Source organism: Pelophylax lessonae (assembly GCF_965119305.1).
Source record: "Pelophylax lessonae genome assembly, chromosome: 2".
NCBI classification, from domain to species: Eukaryota; Metazoa; Chordata; class Amphibia; order Anura; family Ranidae; genus Pelophylax; species Pelophylax lessonae.
The window spans coordinates 540809199-540828449 of NC_138769.1; the positions used below are offsets into that span (position 1 = coordinate 540809199).

The 19251-nt window shown below is 46.1% G+C and overlaps 1 protein-coding gene across 5 annotated transcripts in view; it reads left to right on the forward strand.

Annotated features, from left to right (window-relative positions):
• DGKH (diacylglycerol kinase eta) overlaps window positions 1-16281 on the forward strand; it is a 588450-nt gene extending 572169 nt beyond the window's left edge. For all 5 annotated transcript variants that reach the window (XM_082244880.1, XM_082244879.1, XM_082244881.1 and 2 more), the window contains one exon: window positions 14933-16281. In XM_082244880.1, the coding sequence (XP_082101006.1) occupies window positions 14933-15022 (90 nt within the window). In that variant the 3' untranslated portion in view covers window positions 15023-16281. The remainder of the gene's footprint in view (window positions 1-14932) is intronic.
• Window positions 16282-19251: the final 2970 nt, after the last annotated feature.

The following is a 19251-nucleotide window of genomic DNA, read 5'->3' on the forward strand; positions in this document are numbered from 1 at the left end:
AATATTTCTGGAGCATATCACATTTGAGTCATTGTGGATCATTTGGGGCTGTGTCAATACCATCCATTATGGACATGAGCTCCCCCGTGCTCCTTTGTATATAGAGAGCTGAAGAAGGTATTTATTGCATCTGCCTTCTCTTTGTCCTCAGCCATCCACTGTAGATTATTTTGTAAAGGACCCACATGCTTAGACCTGACCTTTTTTACTATTAATATATTTGAAGTATCCATTGTCTTTTCTATAGTTCCTTATAGATGTTATACATTGGAACTATATAGACATGGACTATAATTAAGTCTGTTGTTTTTCGACAGAGCAAGCGTTCTTGCAGATGTAGCAGTTTAGAGGAATGAGGCAAACCTTTTACCACTGATGGCACAGGGGTGCTTATAATCCGCTTTTCTTTATTTATGCAAAACCTTTTTCCCAAAAGGAAAGAAAGGTTTTTGTAACAGTTTTTATAGTGTGAGCTGGTGTTTGGCTTTAGTTTGTTAGTGTATCTAAATCTGCTAGTATGACTAACACTCCCCTCCCCCGATAAACAATGCTGCTGTCCAAAGGTGCCCCTATGTGCCTTCATCCAGAGTGGAAGCACTCCCAATACAGGAGTGTTACTGGCCACCAGGTGAAAACTGACAAAAGATGACCATCTTATCTTGCTGCTTCTCTTTCACTCATTCTTTGGAAGCAGTGTGTATCTGGTCTGAATAACCCTGCTTTCAAGTACTGTGCAGCGACTGACAGAATTCTACTCCTCCCCAACCACAACTAATACTGTAGAATAATGCATCAAAAAGTGTTGAGGTAGAGAGACTGCTCAACAAGAAATAGACTTCTATTCCTGGGCTTTGACAATATGGCAGCACTAGGAATTAATAAATAGAGCATTGCTGGGAGCAATTAACAGTCCAAACTAATTTGGCAAGTGTGATTTCTAAGAGGGCATGCATGTTCCTTCAAAAAATTGTTGATATTACTGTTAAAGTTCCTTTAAATTGTAGAGGGGTGCATGTAACTTTTGTGTGTGTACTGTGTAAAAGTTTTAGGCAGGTGTGAAAAAATTCTGTAAATTAAGAATGCTTTCAGAAAAAGAATTATTAATTGCTTATTTATCAAATAAAAAAAAAGAAAGTAGATGAAAAGAAGAGAAATCCAAATCTAATCAATATTTGGTGTGACCACCCTTTGTCTTCAAAACGGCATTAATTCTTCTGGGTACACTTGCACACAGTTTTTGAAGGAACTCGGCGGGTAGGTTGTTCCAAACCTCTTGGAGAATGAACTACAGATCTTCTGTGGATGTAGGCGGCCTCAAATCCTCTCTCTTTATGTAATCCCATACAGACTCAGGAATGCTGAGATCAGGGCTTTGTGGGGGCCAAGCCATCATTTAATGACATGGCTGTATCTTTGGGGTTGTCCTTCTGGAAAATATATTTGGGGCCAATCACATTCCATCCTGATGGAAAGGCATGATTTATAATTATCTGACTGCATTTCTCAGGGTTGAGGACACCATTGATCCTGACCAAATCTCCATTTTGATTTAGCAGTCCATCGCACATGCTGCCATTTTTCTGCACACCAGTTGTGTGTTTTTATGCATAGCTGAGTTGCTTGTTTCCAGTTTGGAGGTATGGCTTTTTGGCCACAATTCTTCCATGAAAACCCACTTCTGGTCAGACTTCTCCAGACAGTAGATGAGTGTACCTGGGTCCCACTGGCTTGTGGCAGTTCTGTGCTGTTGGCTCTGCTGGACATCTTCCAAAGTTGAAGAGAAGTAAGCATGATGTGTCTTTCATCTGCTGCATTGTTTCCTCGGGCGACCACCAAGCTTAAAGAGCACGACTTGAAAACCAAGTCAGCTTTGAAAGCTTTGCCTGGGAGAGACCTTTCTCATGCACTATAACTACCTTGTATCCTGTTCCAGGTCTTGCCATGTTGTATGACTTGTGTCATTAAATGGTCTTCTACCACCTCACATTAGTAGGAGAGTTTGGCTGTGTCTCACCCAGTTTTTAACCTCCTACACAGCTGATTCTGTTTGAGGTAATCCTTTGCACCGGTATAATTGGTAAATCATACACTTAACTCCAATCCTTTAAAATTTCTGACATTGTCCAAATGTAAGAATTGGTGGTTTGAAGCCAAAGGACAGTCACACCAGATATTGATTTAGATTTTTCTTCTGTTCACCCACTTTACATTTTGTGAATTGATACAAATAAACAATTAAAATATATATTTCTCTTTCGTTCATTGACGGACACAGCTCCAGAATCTGCTTAACCATTGGGTATGCTGCCCCCTACAGGAGTAGGACACTAGGCAGGAAATAGCTTTACCACACCTATGGGGCAGTCCCAGGGGATATACTCCCCCACTCTCCTCTAGGCATTCAGTATTTTTCTGCCTAGTCAGGGGTAAGAACCTAGTTCATTGCTGGGATCTCTGATCCTAGCATTTTTTCCTTTTTTTAATTGGAATTTTTTCCTCTTTTATTATTTTCTGTTTCTGTGAGAACTACAATCAACTGCTGGACTGGGTGACAGACTGGATATTTTGGATTTTTAAGGTTTTCCCAGTCCGGCCAGCAAGTGCGTGCAGGCCTCAGCTCTAAGCTAGGTCGGCCGCGACATAGCCCCACTGGACGGGGGCTGGCCTGCGAGTTAAACGTCTCGCAAGGGCGCATACTACCTGGTCCCGGCCTGAGTCGCAGCGCGCCTCTTGGCTAGCAGCACCCCCATTCGGATGGTGCGGTGCCCTGCCTGGAGAGGTGCCCATCCAGTGCCATGGTGAAGTAAGTAGTATTCTCCCCTGGTGGTTTTTCGGGGTGACGTGGGCCCCTCCCTAGGACAGTTGGACTCCCAGGTTCCCCTCCCTTCCCCCAGCTCCTCTAAACAGTCACTGGGGATCTTTCCCCCCACACACACACACACTGCCTCCTGTGTGGGCATCCGCCTTCCTCTCCTTCCATCCGCTGCCCTGGGTGGTTGGATCTGATCTGCTGGGGCTGGCAGCGGGGCGCCCTCAAAATTTAGGCTGCGGCCGAGTTGGGCGCATCCGTTGGGGGTGGCCTTAGTGGGTCTAGCTGAAGCCCCCAACTCCCCTCTTGGACATCTGCCGGACTGAGGATCCATGCTATTTGCGGCTGGACCCCCCCCCCCAAAAAATTTAGGCCACGGCCTGCTGGGCCATGTGGTTAGCTTGGCCCCTCTCTTGAACCACGTGGCACCGTGGGGACGCTTTATTTTTAGTGACAGTCTTGCCATCATTATTGTGTGAGCAGGGGTACCCTGCCCGCGCTACCGTATCACTGCAGGCGGCCCACCTATAAGGGGGGCTATGTTCTATTATGTCCTCTATGGTGGGCTTTTAAGGCGACCCCTTGTCTTTTGCATAATCTCATAGGCAATCCATTTGTGGACCCTTGGCTGGCGTCCCGTTGTAGGATCGCAGTCAGCGGTCTCCCCTGATTGGTATGTTTCGGGGTGAGCTTAGTATGTAGCAACCCTACTGGGTCTGCGTCTATGCACTTTAAGTGCTCTGTTAGTGAGGATGATTCCTCTTCTACTGCAGCCGTGCATGAAATGGCGCTGGTGGATGCACTGATTGCATCAGTGCAGGCAACTTTAAAAATGGAGGATGCACCCGCTGCTGCGTCAGAGTCGCCAATCCCCTTTGGTACCCGCAGCTCCCCAAAAGTGGCAAAGGTATTCCTTTTCCCACCTATCTTACAAAATTGTTGCGAATCAGTGACCTAAAACGCAATAGATCGGTGCCTAAGCGTTTCACGAGACAGTATCCCTTTGAAGAGTCCCTGTTAAAAAAGTGGACAGTCCCACATGTGGTGGATTCTCAGGTTCCAGGCTGAATAAATTCACTCTAATCTGGTGGAGGAGTCTCAAGCTTTTAAAACCACTTTGACAGGAGAGCCGAGACTTTGGTCCGCCACATGTTTACTGTTGCCGGTTCGGTCCTTAGGCCTGTATTCGCCTTAGCATTGGTGTCCCAGACTTTAATGAAGTGGGCAAAGCTTTTGCGCCAGGATCTGGAGGGGAAACAGCTTCCCCCTGCCCTTGCAGAGCTGGAGGACCAGTTGGTCCAAGAGTTGCAGTTTTTCTGTGATGCCTCTCTGGAAGCAGCTCCCTTAGTTTCTAGGCTGTCCGTGACAGCAGTGGTCCTTCAGCGCATGATATGGATGATATCATTAAGGGTCTTACAGGGGGGAAGAGTACTCTTCTTCCACAGGCTGTCAGGGGCAAGGAGTCCCATTGCAGACGTGGGCCCTTTTTTCTTGGCTCATATGCAACCTTTTCGTCTCTGAGGATCTCAAGACAAAGGATCTGTTCCAAGAGGACCTGGTCTGGTAATCCGAGAGGGGGTTCTTCCAGACCTGCAGACAAGTCCTCTTCTGTCTAAAGGGGCGCCCTCACCCGTGTCTGAGGTGGGGGATATCTTCACTTCTTTGCAGACCCATGAACCTCCCTGATGAGACAGGGGGGGGGTCCATGAGCTGATTTGGTCTGGCTACAAGATTGAGTTTCGTTCTTATCCTCCAGTGAGGTTCTTTCCTTCCATACTGCATTTGTCCCCAGACCGCCTGCGGGTTCTCTTCGGGCCGGTGCAAGAATTTCTACTATAAGGGGGGGGGGGATTGTTCTGGTTCTAAAAACGTTTTCAAGGTTTCTAGTCCAACCTATTTACAGTTCCTTAGGGCTTTGAAACGATTTGTGCGAGTACAGAAGTTCCAAATGGAGTCCATTTGTGCGGTAGTGGCATCCCCACATCAAAGGATGCTTACCTTCATATTCCATTATTTGTCGGTCATCAGCATTTCCTCTGCTTTGCCATGGGCAAGGAGCATTATCAATTCATGGCATTACCCTTTGGTCTTGCCTCAACTCCTCGGGTATTCACAAAAGCGTTGGACCCGGTGTTGGCATTGTAGTGGCAGGGGGGATTGCGGTACTGGGTACCTGGATGCTCTTCATTTGTGAGGACAACCTGGAAATTACTATACAGACTCTGCAGGCGTTCGGTTGGAAATTGAACTTCCAAAAATCTGCTCTGGTTCCGTCCACCAAGTTGGACTATCTTGGTCTGACTCTGGACTCAGCCAGGGTGTTTCTTCCAGGGGAAAAATTTCCAAAAACTGCAGGATCACATTTGGCTCCTGTTGTCCAGCAGTCGGTCATCTTTCAGGACTTGCATGCGGTGCTGTGCCTGATGGTGTCTACCTTCGAGGTGGTTCTGTTTGCACAGTTCCACTCGAGACCTCTAAAAAGAGAGATTCTTGCCAAGTGGGACAAGAATCCACAGTCTCTAGACAATCTGATCCTCTTTAGCCTGGATACGAGAGGGTCCTTGATGTGGTGGCTTCGCTCCCCAGTGCTTCGACAGGGCAAATACTTTCTTCCCCTGTACTGGATGGTGGTCTCCACGGTTGCCAGTCTGTCTGGATGGGGAGGCGTTTTGGGTGTGGATGTGCTCAAGAGGTCTGGACTCTGGAGGAGTCAAGACTACCGATCAATATACTGGAACTTCAGGCGATAAGATTTGTCTGGCTCATTGGTCAAATCGCCTTTAGGGGTGCCTGGTAAGGATTAATTCGGACAGTGCCACGGCCGTGGCATATATCAATCACCGAGGGGGCACAAGAAGTGTCTTGGCGGCTCGGGAGATAACTGGCATTCTAAGGTTCAGCTGTGTCTCTGGTAGGGAACTTCCGAGGTGGACCTGTTGGCCTCTCATCCCAACAGAAAGATACATAGAATAAATGTAATGTCTCGGGATCCTCTGGCCTACGCCCCAGATGCACTGGGGGCTCCTCTGATATACGCCTTCGTCCTGCTAAAACTTCAGATCGAGGCAGAAGGGGATCCAGTCATCCTAGTGGCTCCAGACTGGCCTCTTGGTATGCCAATCTGGTATGGCTGGTCGCCGATGCCTCTTGGAGACTTCCTCTCAGAGAGGATCCATTGGCCCAAGGGCCAATCTTCCATCCTGCTTTACAGTCACTGGTTTTAACAGCTTGGCTGAAGGATAGGGGGTTGTCTGAATCTGTGATCCCCATGCTGTCAAAGGCTAGAAAATCGACCTCTTGGAAGATTTACCATTGCGCCTGGAAGATGTACATTACGTGGGGGTCTTGGGGGTCATCCCTGTTCCCTTTCAGTGGCTCGGATTTTGACATTCTTAGGTGTTGAGCAGCGCCTGGCCTTGGGTACCGTCAAGGGCCAGGTTTTCAGCCTTGGCGGTCTTCTTTTACCATCCTTTTGGCTATGTATTCTTTGGTTCGCACATTATTCAGGGGGTTCGCCACTTGGCTCCCCCAATACGGTCTCCATTGCCTTCGTGGGATTTCAATTTGGTGCTGTTGGTTCTCCAGTAACCGCCTTTCAAAAATATTCGCAAACTTCCTCTGCTTACATTCTCCCAGAAGGTAGCCTTTTTGGTGGCTATTACTTCTGCATGCAGGGTGTCGGAGTTGTCTTGTCGTTCACCCTATCTGGTGGCTTACAGAGATAAAGTGGTTTACCCTTGTCAGTCTTTTCTTCCTAAGGCTGTTTCTGGTTTCCAAAAGTACATGAGGAAGGCAGCGCATGAACCACACCGGGATGCAATGGATAAGGAAGTCAGGTGAACATCCAGTATAGAAAGGGTTAACAGTTTATTGGTATTGATAACCGAAAAAAAAAGTACATAAAATGCTTACATCCCCCTGGGCTGGAGTGGACAAGGGCACCTGGCAGCAAGCAACACGAGTGCGAGGAGGTCAGTCTCCCAGGACTGCTGAGCAGTGTGTGCACTAAGCCAGAAACCAGCCGGCGCGAGGATGAAAGGACTCTGCTGTAGTTCCGTAGCGGTGACATCAGCCGGACAGGCGCCACTTGCAGGGAAGTACCAGGAACCAGGGTGGACCACAAGCTATATGGTTGCCTTGACTACATGTTTCGTGCTATGCGCTTTATCAAGTCACAAGTTTATCAAGTCACAAGTGACTTGATAAAGCGCATAGCGCAAAACATGTGGTCATGGCAACCGTATAGCTTGTGGTCCACCCTGGTCCACATTGTACAAAGCACCTGGGGAGGGTGCTTTGTACAATGTGATGTACACAGCACACCTATGCCTTTGAAGGTGCAAAAACTATTTCTCTTACGTCCTCCGACAGTCGCCGCCTCCTCTAAGTCCTCACTGATGGGTATTGTCTTCCTATCCGTAGGAATAGCTAGGCATATAGACTTAGTCCAAAGACAAAAGGCATTAGCATATACACACCCACGGGGGCTGTCCCATCCGGTCAATACCCCCCCCTGCATCACCACTCCCAACTCAGTTTTAATTTGCCTAGCGTCAGGAATAGTCAGGCTACCTTGTGCTGGGGCTTCAGTCTCAGCCTTCCTATTTGATTTTCTTTTAAAATGTCAGTTTTTTTCTCTCACTTTACTAGCTGTTTATTTTGTCAGCTTTAGTGTTAGTTTATTCTTCGGATGAAGATGGATCATGCGGTGCTGGGATTCGGACTGGCCGCCCTGGTTCTCCAGGGCACAGAGGGTCAGATGGACCCCCAGCCCGCCATCGAGCGTTCAGCTATGGTTCGCCCTGGCATTAAGAACGAGCCATCCCTGTTCGCTGCAGGGATGCAGCCGTGAGGTGGCTACCTCACAGGACTTGTCTGCGGTGCTGCAGCGTCATGTCCCTGGCTCACGGCACTCCCTGTCAGATGAGGACAGGGGTTTATCCGTGCATGGAGGCTCCCCACGCCATTGGGTACAGGTAAGTACTTTTCTGTGTGGGGCCTCTGCCTGGGGTGGCAGTCTGTGTTGCTGTGTGTCCCCATGTCTGTGCCTGTGTGACTCCCTGTGCGATCCCTGCGGGGTTCGCTGTGTGCAGATCTGTACATTTGCCGGGGGTCCCTGTCCCTGTGTCACCTTAGGTGCATGTTTGGGGGTACAGACTTATGTGTTGTGCGGCGACCGCTGCAGGGGAAAAAATTGCGCGGTCCGCCATGTTTTTACTATGCACACGTGTATAGCCCCTCTGGGGCGAGTATACAGCTCATTTTGGCGCCATCCGCCGCCATTTTGTGGGCGGTGGAACGATCGGTTCGGCCGCATGTCGGCGGCCATCTTGGCGTAGCCTCCTATGCATCCCTATGGGGCAGCCATTTTCCCTGGGGTCTGGCTTATAGCCAGCCCCCTCCAGTAGCATTTCCTTTTCCTCTCAGGCAGCAAGGACACAGGTAGCAACGATCTGCGGGCTCTGCAGTTTATCTCTCTGTCTTCTTCTGTATACTGCTTCTGGCTCAGTTTCTTTCTCCTTTTGGGGGTCTTCATAGCTGTGACAGTAGCGGTGGGCTGCGCACTCCGCAGCGCTATTTAAGGGGACAGTACACTACCTTTTTTGCACTGTAGTTTGTTTTTTGATAACTTGAGCCATGGATTCTCAGGAAAGCAAGTTTCCTCCAGCTTTAGTGGGGGGGCCCCAGTTCTCCTGTGGCCCCGCTGCGACCTGATCTGGCTGCCGTAGTTGCGACTTTAGTGGCAAATATGGAAATGCCGATGTCTGAACGGGCTGCGAGAAAACGGCCCAGGCTGTCTCTCTCTTCTTATTCAGATGGGGATATGGCTGCTGCTGCTGCGAGCGTGCCCTTTTCGGGGTCCCGCTCATCCTTAGACCCCCCGGGGTCTGAGGGGGAGGCTGAGGTGGAGGGTGTTGATACATCCTCCCCAGGGTCACCCGAAGAACGGGCGACCATGGATGAGTTGATTATTTCGGTTAAGGATACCTTACATTTGGAGGACAAGCCCAGTCCTCCGGGCGTTGTGTCCTCTTTTGGGACGCACAGGACCCGCAAGTCTGCGCAGGTTTTTCCCTGCCCAGCGGAATTCCATTACACTGTTAATGAAATGTGGCGCACGTTAAAACGTCCATTCCTGGTACCTAGTCGGTTCAAATTGCTTTATCCTTTTGCGCCGGCTACGGAATCGCGATGGTGTGTGCCTCCACAGGTAGATCACACTGTGGCCGTGCTTAACAAGTCTACCTTGGTTCCTACTGAGGATACCCCGGTTTTCCGGGATCCCACGGACCAGCGGTTGGAGTCTCTAGCCCGCCATTCCTATACGGTGGCGGGTTCGTTGCTCAAACCCGTTTTCGCGTCCGTTATGGTGGCTCAGGCGGTGGCTGATTGGATTAAGGTACTTAGAAGCAACCTAGTGTCTGATGACGTGCCGCCTGCACGACTGGAAATGGTGGACCAGATCCATCAAGGAGTTATGTATCTGTGTGATGCAGCCCTAAATGAGGCCCCCTTGGTGGCTCGCCTCTCGAGTGTCGCGGTACTTAACCGGCGACTGATATGGCTGAAGAGCTGGTCGGCCGACCAGTCCTCGCGGAAAACAGTTGCTGATTTTCCCTATGCTGGCTCTCGCCTTTTTGGCGAGGCGTTGGATACCCTGGTAAAAGGCGTCACGGGGGGCAAGAGCACTATGCTACCCCAGAACCCGAAGAACAAGTCTTTCCGTGGCAAGCGGGATTTTGCGCCAAAATCAAATCAGGGGTCCTTTCGTGCCTTTCGGGAACCAATCCAAGGGCAAGCCCTTCAAGGCCCAGGGCAACCAGAAGAAACCCTGGGCGGGTAAGCAGAAGACCGGCAATGCCGGCTCGGCGGGACACTCCGCCTCTGCCTGAAGGGGCGCCCTCACCCATTTCTGGGGTGGGGGGACTTTTGCGCGGTTTCCTCCAGCCTTGGCTGCTCCGAAACTCCCCTTACAGGTGGGTCCAGGAAATCGATCAGGTTACAAGATCGAATTCTTTTCCAGGCCGGCGGACAGATTCTTTCCCTCCAATCTCCATCTGCTTCCAGGGTGTCTGCAGGACTTGCATCAAGCGGTGCAGGACATGTTTGCTCAGGGGGTGATTGTCCCGGTGCCTCATCGGGACAGGTTTCGGGGGTTTTATTCAAATCTGTTCACTGTGCCCAGGAAGGAGGGCAAAGTGCGTCCTATTCTGGACCTGAAAGCGCTGAACCGCTTCGTGCGTGTTCGGAAGTTTCGAATGGAGTCTGGCTTCGATAGATCTGAAGGATGCGTACCTGCACATCCCCATTTTCGAGGGTCATCAGCGGTACCTTCGGTTCGCTATCGCAGAGGACCACTACCAGTTTGTGGCGTTACCGTTCGGTCTCGCTTCGGCACCCAGGGTGTTTACCAAGGTGTTGGCACCGGTTCTGGGCCTGCTGTGGGCCCAGGGCATTGCGGTCCTGGGGTACCTGGACTATCTGCTTCTGAGATCGCGTGCCAGTCAGGACCTTGTGCGCGATCTGTCCATCACGGTACAGACGCTCCATGAGTTCGGGTGGACCATCAACGTTCAAAAATCAGCGTTGTCTCCGTCGCTTCGCCTTCCCTATCTGGGAATGGTTCTGGACTCTGCTCAGGCGAAGGTATTCTTGCCGGAGGACAAGCTCCGGACTTTGCGGGACGAAATCGGGTCCCTCAGGGACAATCCGTCCTCGTCACTCAGGACCTACATGCGGGGCCTGGGTTTGATGGTGTCGGCCTTCAAGGCGATTCCCTTTGCCCAGTTCCACACGCGGGCTCTCCAGATGGAGATCCTGGCCAGGTGGGACAGACTTCCTCAGTCCTTGGATCTGGATGTCTCCTTGAGTCGCCGGACCAGATTGGCTCTTCTGTGCTGGATCCAGTCCCCATCGGTGGCGGAAGGCAAGTCCTTCCGCCCGTTGGTGTGGACAGTGGTTACCACGGACGCCAGCCTGTCGGGCTGGGGTGGAGTCCTGGGCACCCTGTCTGCCCAGGGCACTTGGTCGGAGGAGGAATCCTCCCTCCCGATAAATGTGCTGGAACTACAAGCGATAAAACTCTGTCTCTTCCAGTGGTCGGACCGTCTCCAGGGCCTGCCTGTTCGCGTACAGACGGACAATGCTACCGCGGTGGCTTACATCAACCACCAGGGGGGCACCATTAGTGCTCGAGCAGCCCGGGAGGTGACCGACATCCTGTCTTGGGCCGAGACTCATGTCCCGGGGATTTCGGCAGTTCACATTCCGGGGTGTGGAGAATTGGCAGGCAGACTATCTGAGCCGCCAGACCCTGGACCAGGGGGAATGGTCCCTTCACCCCGGAGGTCTTTCAGATGCTGTGTGCGAAGTGGGGATCCCCAGACGTGGATCTGTTCACATCCCGGCAAAAACTAAAGGTGGAAAGGTTTGTGGCAAGAACGCGCGATCCGTTGGCGGACGCCTCGGATGCGTTGGTGGCCCCTTGGCATCAGTATCGTCTGATGTACGCCTTTCCTCCGATTTAGTTACTATCCCGGTTCCTTCGCAGATTGGTCTCGGAACCGCACATGGTGATTCTGGTGGCCCCGGACTGGCCTCGCTGGTCTTGGTACGCTGACGTTGTTCACCTGGCAGTGGCGCCTCCGTGGCGTCTGCCTCTGCGGGAAGATCTCCTGTCTCAAGGTCCGATCTTCCATCCTGCTTTACAGTCGCTGGCTTTAATGGCCTGGCTGTTGAGACCCAGGTCCTGAAGGACAAGGGTCTATCTTCTGAGGTTATTCCTACCCTGATCAAGGCTAGAAAATCCTCCTCTGGTAAGATTTATTACCGTACCTGGAAAGCCTATTTCGCCTGGTGTGAGTCCAGGGGGTTCTCCCCTCGTTCTTACTCGGTGTCGAGAATTTTGGCTTTCCTCCAGTCTGGAGTGGATCAGCGCCTGGCGCTGGCCATGATAAAGGGCCAGGTGTCTGCACTGGCTGTTCTTTTCCAACGCCCTTTGGCGTCTCGTTCTTTGGTGCGCACCTTCATTCAAGGGGTGCGACATCTGGCTCCTCCCAGGAAGGAGCCTTTACCTCCATGGGACTTGAACTTGGTTCTGTCCGCGTTACAGCGTGCTCCCTTTGAAAACATCAGGGAGATATCGTTGCCTCTGCTGTCTAAGAAGGTTGCCTTTTTAGTGGCGATCACTTCGGCTCGCAGAGTGTCGGAGCTGGCGGCGTTGTCTTGCCGCTCCCCTTACTTGATCATTCACGGGGATAAGGTGGTTTTGCGTCCACCCCCATCCTTCCTTCCCAAGGTGATCTCTGACTTTCACCTTAATGAGGACATTGTCCTGCCTTCGCTTTGTACGAAGCCTAAGCATCCGAAGGAGATTGCTTTGCATTCCTTGGATGTTGTCAGGGCGATCAGGGTTTACCTGTCGTCTACGAAATCCTTTCGGAAGACGGATTCCCTCTTTGTCCTTCCTGAGGGACCTCGAAAGGGCATGGCTGCGTCCGCAGCAACTATTGCCAAATGGATCAGACAGACCATTGAGCAGGCTTACGCCTTGAAGGAACGGGTTCCGCCCTTCCCTGTTAAGGCGCACTCGAGCAGGTCTTTGAGTGCATCTTGGGCCTATTGGCATCGGGCCTCGGTGGCCCAGGTGTGCAAGGCGGCGACTTGGTCGTCGGTGCACACTTTTTCCAAGTTCTACAAAGTAGACGTTCTGGCATCAGCTGATGCTTCTTTTGGCCGCAAGGTTCTCAGTGCGGCAGTGCCATGATGGACCCTTGAATTTTTTCTCTGGGTCCCTGGCTGTTGGCATTTGCTTTCCTGGGCTGTTTCTCCTGTTGAGCATTGTTTTTTTCTGTTGCCCAGTTGGTTCTCTTATGGTGCATGTAAGATTCCTTTCTCTGATGTGGGTACTGCGTTGCCTTTTTTACGGTTGCGTCTCCCACCCCTCATGTCTATACTGCTTTGGGACATCCCATCAGTGAGGACTTAGAGGAGGCGGCGACTGTCGGAGGACGTAAGAGAAAACTGAATTTTTGTAAAATCTTACCTGTAAAATTCCTTTCTCTGAGTCCTCCAACAGTCGCCGCCCCCGCCCCTCTTTTGGGGTTCTTATTACCTACTGCTATGCTACCAAACTGAGTTGGGAGTGGTGATGCAGGGGGGCTATTGACCGGATGGGACAGCCCCCGTGGGTGTGTATATGCTAATGCCTTTTGTCTTTGGTCTAAGTCTATATGCCTAGCTATTCCTACGGATAGGAAGACAATACCCATCAGTGAGGACTTAGAGGAGGCGGCGACTGTCGGAGGACTTTTACAGGTAAGATTTTACAAAAATTCAGTTTTCTTCATGCGACACAAAAAATCCACAAATCTTGAGTGTGCATAAATGGTCATACAAGCTGGCTGATAAACAGGTTTTCTTCAATTATTATCTTGTGTTTAGTGCCATCAATCAACTTTGACCAGTTTCCAGTCATTGCTGATGAAATGCATCACAACAGCATAAGCCTCTGTTCACATATATTCGAACTGGATGCGTTTTGAACTTCATCCGATTCGCATAACATATGCACCAAACAGGCCTTCCTATGGAGCCAGTTCACATATCTGCAGTGTGAATTTAGTGTGATTTTAATAAATCATGTGCTTTTTCTGAGCACTGCGTGCGGTAAAGATGCAAATTCCAGACTTATTGCCTTCTATGGTAACGCTTCTGAGTGGCACATTTTATCAGTTTTGAACACAAATTGAGAAACCCCCCCCCATGCATGTGAATGAGTACAGTGTACCCATTCAAAAAAAAAAATGTGTCAAAATAAATAAGAACAGAGACAGTTTGACAATTATTTTATTAAGAAAAAAATGTCCCCCGGTGTAGATCCAGTCAGTCACGATGTACACTGCCATGACCCGGAAAGAGAGTTCTGTACCCATTTCTATCTCCCGCAGACTGACAGCGCCGCAGTTTATTTTTTGTCTTATCGTTTGTGTCACAATAAAAAATATTTTGCCCCTTTAAAGTCAAAGGCATGTTGTGTACATCACATAATACAAAGTTCCATCCCCACCCAAAAAAATAATTTTAATTCAAGGTTGTAAAACAAAAAAAGAAAAACACCAGGGGAGTAAATACAAGGCACTGTAATGAATCTTGATACACAGAGTCTTTGCAATGTTATGTACAGTTTTACGAACACTTGTCAAAGCTTCAAAGCTGCATTTAGATTTGTTTTACTTTCAGGCATCATTGAGTTAAGGTGGTATGCAAATATAGAAATCCAACATTAAAGAAGAAGTGTAAGAAATGAAAATAACAAACATACATCCTCCCTTAAATGAATGCAGCATTGACCAGATGCTGCAGTAGTCCCTTCCCAGCTCTAAGACCAAGGACTGAGAAATCACATGACCGCTGATCACTCAGTTGTTCTTCACTGAGCAGAGAGCGGTAACTGTCATTCACTCCTCTATGCTCTGCTCCTCCAGCGGCTGGCTCATGCTCAGCAGCGCACTGAAAAGCTAAGCCAGCTGCCAGTCAGGAATCTGAGTAAATCAAAACTTTAAAGTCTGGATCCTTTGGCCATACTTCTCATAACATTTCTGGGACAATAGCATGGTGTAATGGGTACTCATATACAGTTTAATAACACTGGAAATTAGTGGTCAATTTAGAGTTGGTTTTTTCTTCAACACCATATGTTGGGATGAAAAAAATGTTTTTGTGTGTTTATATTACTTTTTATTTTTTATCATCCAAATGGTGCATGTACAATATAGTAACTTCTTTATGGAGACTGACGTTTCATCAACATATATTTTTCAAACTGTTTATAGACGTTGTTATGCTAATATCTTAAAACAAAACATTTTTTGCCTTTTTATGTAGTGCCATCATTTATTTACATTATCATTTTTCTTTTTTTTTTTTTTTACAAAATGTGGAAGTTGGAGAAAAACAAAAATACATGCCATCTTTAAAAATAAAGTTTTGACAGTTTTGCTATAGTGACTTTCTTTGTGTGCCTCCTGAAAAATCCTGATTTTTTTTATTTATATTCCACTATTTGATATTTTTTACTGATGGTTAGCTGCTATTAATAAAATGTTTTTGTTTCTTTCGTAGGATCTGGGGATAATGAAAGTGGGTCATATGAAGCGAATTCTACAGGGAATTAAGGAACTCAGCAAAAATGCATCTTTATCTGACGTTTGAAGGAGGTGTCCATACATGGCAGAAGGCCTGACCAGAGAACAGTGTTGATTTAGAGGCACTGTGTGGTTTTAGTTTACAATATAAAAGTGCAAACCAAGAGGAAAAAGTTTGGAGCATTGTGCACTTGGCTATTGTGTTAGCAATTTGGTGCCAAAGTTTTGAGAAGTTTAGATCTGCATAACTTGAAACATGGCTTACTTGTTTTGAAAGGACTGTGATGGTTGGAAAATGAATGATCTTTGATTGCAGAGGCACTAATAAGTGCCATATATAAAGAGTGAAAATTTAGCTTTTAATGGTTCAAAGTTACCAAGCTTGCTTGTATGAGGCCCAGACTTCCAAATAACAGGAAAGGCCAACATTAAATGGGCCAAGCGTAAGTTGGTAGTCTTGGTTCATGCTGCCTCAGGTACCATTCCCTAACTGGCCAAGGAGTATGACTGAGAAAAAAAAGAAAAACACTTTATACATTTGTGAATGCAAATGAACATGCATGGAGTGCCTGTTGAAGTTGGATTTTAGTTGCATGACATATCAGATACGAAGACAAAAAAAACCCACACAAAAAACTTGAACAATTTTTATATTCATTTTACTAAGTTTTAATTTATTACTACTGATGTGTCTTTTGGCTGAAGGCACTTTTGTATTTTGTGTTGTATATTTTTGCATGAGTATGTTCAGTGGCAGGGGATTTGTGGATGTGAAGATGTAGCTCATGTGCCATGTATCTTCAGAAACTGATGTGCATTATGTATGTTCAACATATTTATTATAGCTAATTGTTTTGTAATTAATTCCGATAGACATAGCTTATCAAAATTACATTTTGCAAAGATGGTTACCTCACAAAATTTATCTTGTAATTTCTTGGGGACTCTTGATTAATTTTTATTTTTTCCCATTGCCTTATGTTGTTTAGGTTATTCAATTTCAGTGAAATTTATCAGCAGTCTTCAGCTAAAAGAAATCAGGTAGCAATAGTATAAATATGGCTGCTGTCTGACCACCAGGGTTACGGTAGCATATATACACAAATGCCCTCACTGGTTGAAGCCAAGATGCCTGGCTAAAGTCCTCCTTTACTGTTCTTTCTGTAGCTCAATCTAGGCAGCTAAATTGTCCTGTTTACTCTTGCTATGTTCACTTCTGCCTTATTCATTCAAAATTGTTAGTCTTAAGGACTTGTCCACACCAGTAGCCACTTAATATCATGGCTCCTGGTGTGCACTTTAAAGGGAGCGGTGCCAATGCGTTTTAAAAAAAAATTCACAGTTTACTTTTTTTTTTTTTTTTTTGCTGAAATGTCACAAAACGACACTTGAGTCATCATTATGCACTGCAACACATTGAGACGCAGAGTAGTGCTTTGCAACACCCAGCTCTAAAAATTGTAGAGCATGTTCTGATTGTTCTTATTGGTAGCTTTGGTGTATTGCACTTAACCAATATATAGCACTTAAGAATAAGAACTCTTTATTAGAACAAGGTAGTTTGTGTCTTTTGAAACCTTTTTGTTGTGGAATATACATGTGTAGTTAAAGATCTTTAAATCAGAAACATTTAATTGCATATACTTTTTGCAGAGTTGCTTGTAGACCAAAACAAGTGATAAAGTATAGCAAGTACAGACTGCTGCTTTTAGCTGATGTCACATTTTGTGCACCAGTACCAGTAAATTGATATCATTGGTATTTTTCATCTGTTAGTGAGGCATCATTTCCATCCAGCTGAAGTAGATGCTTTTATTGTAAAAAGTTCTAACACGCTAGTTGTGTGATATATTCTAACATACAATGTTATGGTTCATATTCATAGTACTGCCATTTGATTCAAAGTAAATACTTATAGCTTTTAATGTGGCATGATCATGTTGCAGCCACTAGTAAACCACTGTTTAAAAACCTGGTTATTTACTACTGCATAAGGCATCCATCTTCCATCAGCCTCATATTAACACATGGGCATGTTTTGTGCTGGGTTTTTTTTTTTTTTTTTAGTTTCAAATGCTGTGGATCACAGCGTTTTTGAATAATCTTTTTTTTTTTTTTTTTTTTTTTTTTTTTTAACTTAGATGAACGCATATATTGATCCATTAAAGGAATGGACTGATTGATAATGAAAATAGTCTTAAACGTGTTTATAGTATAAGCTCCTCATACTTTCCCCAAGCTTGTACACATTATTTCTAAGCTGATAAAGCACTTTAGTAGAGTTTACGCCATCCTGCACCTGACATCCACTTAAACATGTAGCATGAAAAGTACCAGCATCCTACCTCCCCTATTACTTCCATTATGAACTTTCTTTTTTGTTCAGTAAAGGTAAATTAGTGGCCATAACTTGCAGTATTTTTTTCATAGTGACAGGTATTTACAGGTTCAGTGATGTTCTTGCTAAAAATGACTGTTTTTAGAAGCAGCAATGTGGGGCTATGCCATGGTTTATAAAAAGTACCTCAATGATGTCACTGGTTTCTGGTTTGTCGGTGTTCCTAGTAGTGAAAATGCACAGATTTCTTTCAGCGGAATATAGAGGAGAACATTCTGAATTTTTAGACACGGTACCCTAAACCTGAATCTACTGTTACTGTAACTCTTTGGTTGAAACAACACAGTAGATAGTATTGAAATGGTTATTTCACCTAAAACAACATTTCTATTGTGGGGAAAATATTTAGTGGCTGGTCGAATAACCCACTAGTTTCTTATTCATGATTCCCCATTCATTCCTCTGGCTTGTCTTACTCTTTCTGCTGGAATAAGTGGATTGTTAATGCTTTTTTTTTTTACATTCTCTGTACTGTTTAAAACCCCACTGGAACAGCTAGGGTATGACAAGGGAGTTGGGATTTAAAGGCGGAAATTCCAGTGACTGGCAAACATAAGAAATTGGGTGATTTTATCTATGTTCATCCATACAAAGCTGAGATACCAGTTTTGTGTAAACTGGCTCTTTAGGGCTCTATTCACACTTGTGCAACTTGTCATGCAACTTTGGACATCAAAGTTGCATGACAAGTTGTTCCCTATGTATTCCAATGATAACTATTAATATATGCGTGACTTAAAGTTGCAGCAACTTCAAAGTAGTTCATGCATTACTTTGGTCCGACTTTCATGCAGCTTGAGGGCCATAGACTTCAATGTTAACACTCAGAAGTTGCATGAAAGTCATACCTGAAAGTTATACAATGCAACTTGTGTGCAACACAGTTGTCCATTATCAATGGTCAAAGCCGAAGTCCTATCCGAATTGCACCCATCCAAAGTTGCAATAAAGTTGCACTCCAATGTCGGTGCAAATTTGGAGTCCTACAAGTGTGAATGACACCTAAAGTGTATTTAAACCCAAAAACAAACATTAAAATATTACAGCTTTTAGTCCTAAGATGTATTGGCGGCATTTGTTTTCTTTTTTTTCCAGGTTTTGCCATTTCTGGCAAGATCAACAGTCAACTTACTAAAAATATTATTAACCTGAAATGTGAAAACTAGTGAAGCTACCACACGTAAGGACTAGTAAGCTGAGTATATTACACTTTTTGTTTTTGTGTGCTTTAACTTTTGGTAAAAACGTCCCCTGTAGTGTCCGCTGTTAGCTAAACTAAGCAGTAGGGTGGATTTACAAAAGGAGCAGTGACTCTTCACTGTTTCCCAAGTCAATACTTCCTAAATGTGGTGAAGCCATGTTCACATTAATGGTTTAATCATGTGTAAGGGGAAAAAAAATTTTTTAATTGGTTATTCAATGTTAATACAGCCTTGTCTTATTTACAAAGCTCAGTAATTCTTAACCTTTGGTAAGTGAATAATCTCTACTCTCTTAGTAAATCAACTTCAGTGTCTCATTTACACTGCGTAAAAAAATTAATTTTTTTTCTTTATTTTAGTATTTTTACACCTGTGTCTGTTCACACAAGTTAAAAGAAAAAAAGTTCAAACCTAGTTCACTTTATCATTGTATCATAAATGTGTTTACAGCTTAAAATCTTTTTATAATGATCGGCTCTTTCTTGACCAAGTGAACTAGTTTATGACATTCTTTTACAAATGCATTCTGTCCCCTTTCAGACAAGTTTTGTATAACAAAAGCTCCCTGTTTTCTGGTAAAGCAGGACAATGTGTGAGGTGCAATATTTATATCAACTTGTAGAGTTTTTGTGGGGTAATTTATCACACAACTATAAGGAAGAGGTTACCAGTGCACTACTTTAATACTGTATCTGT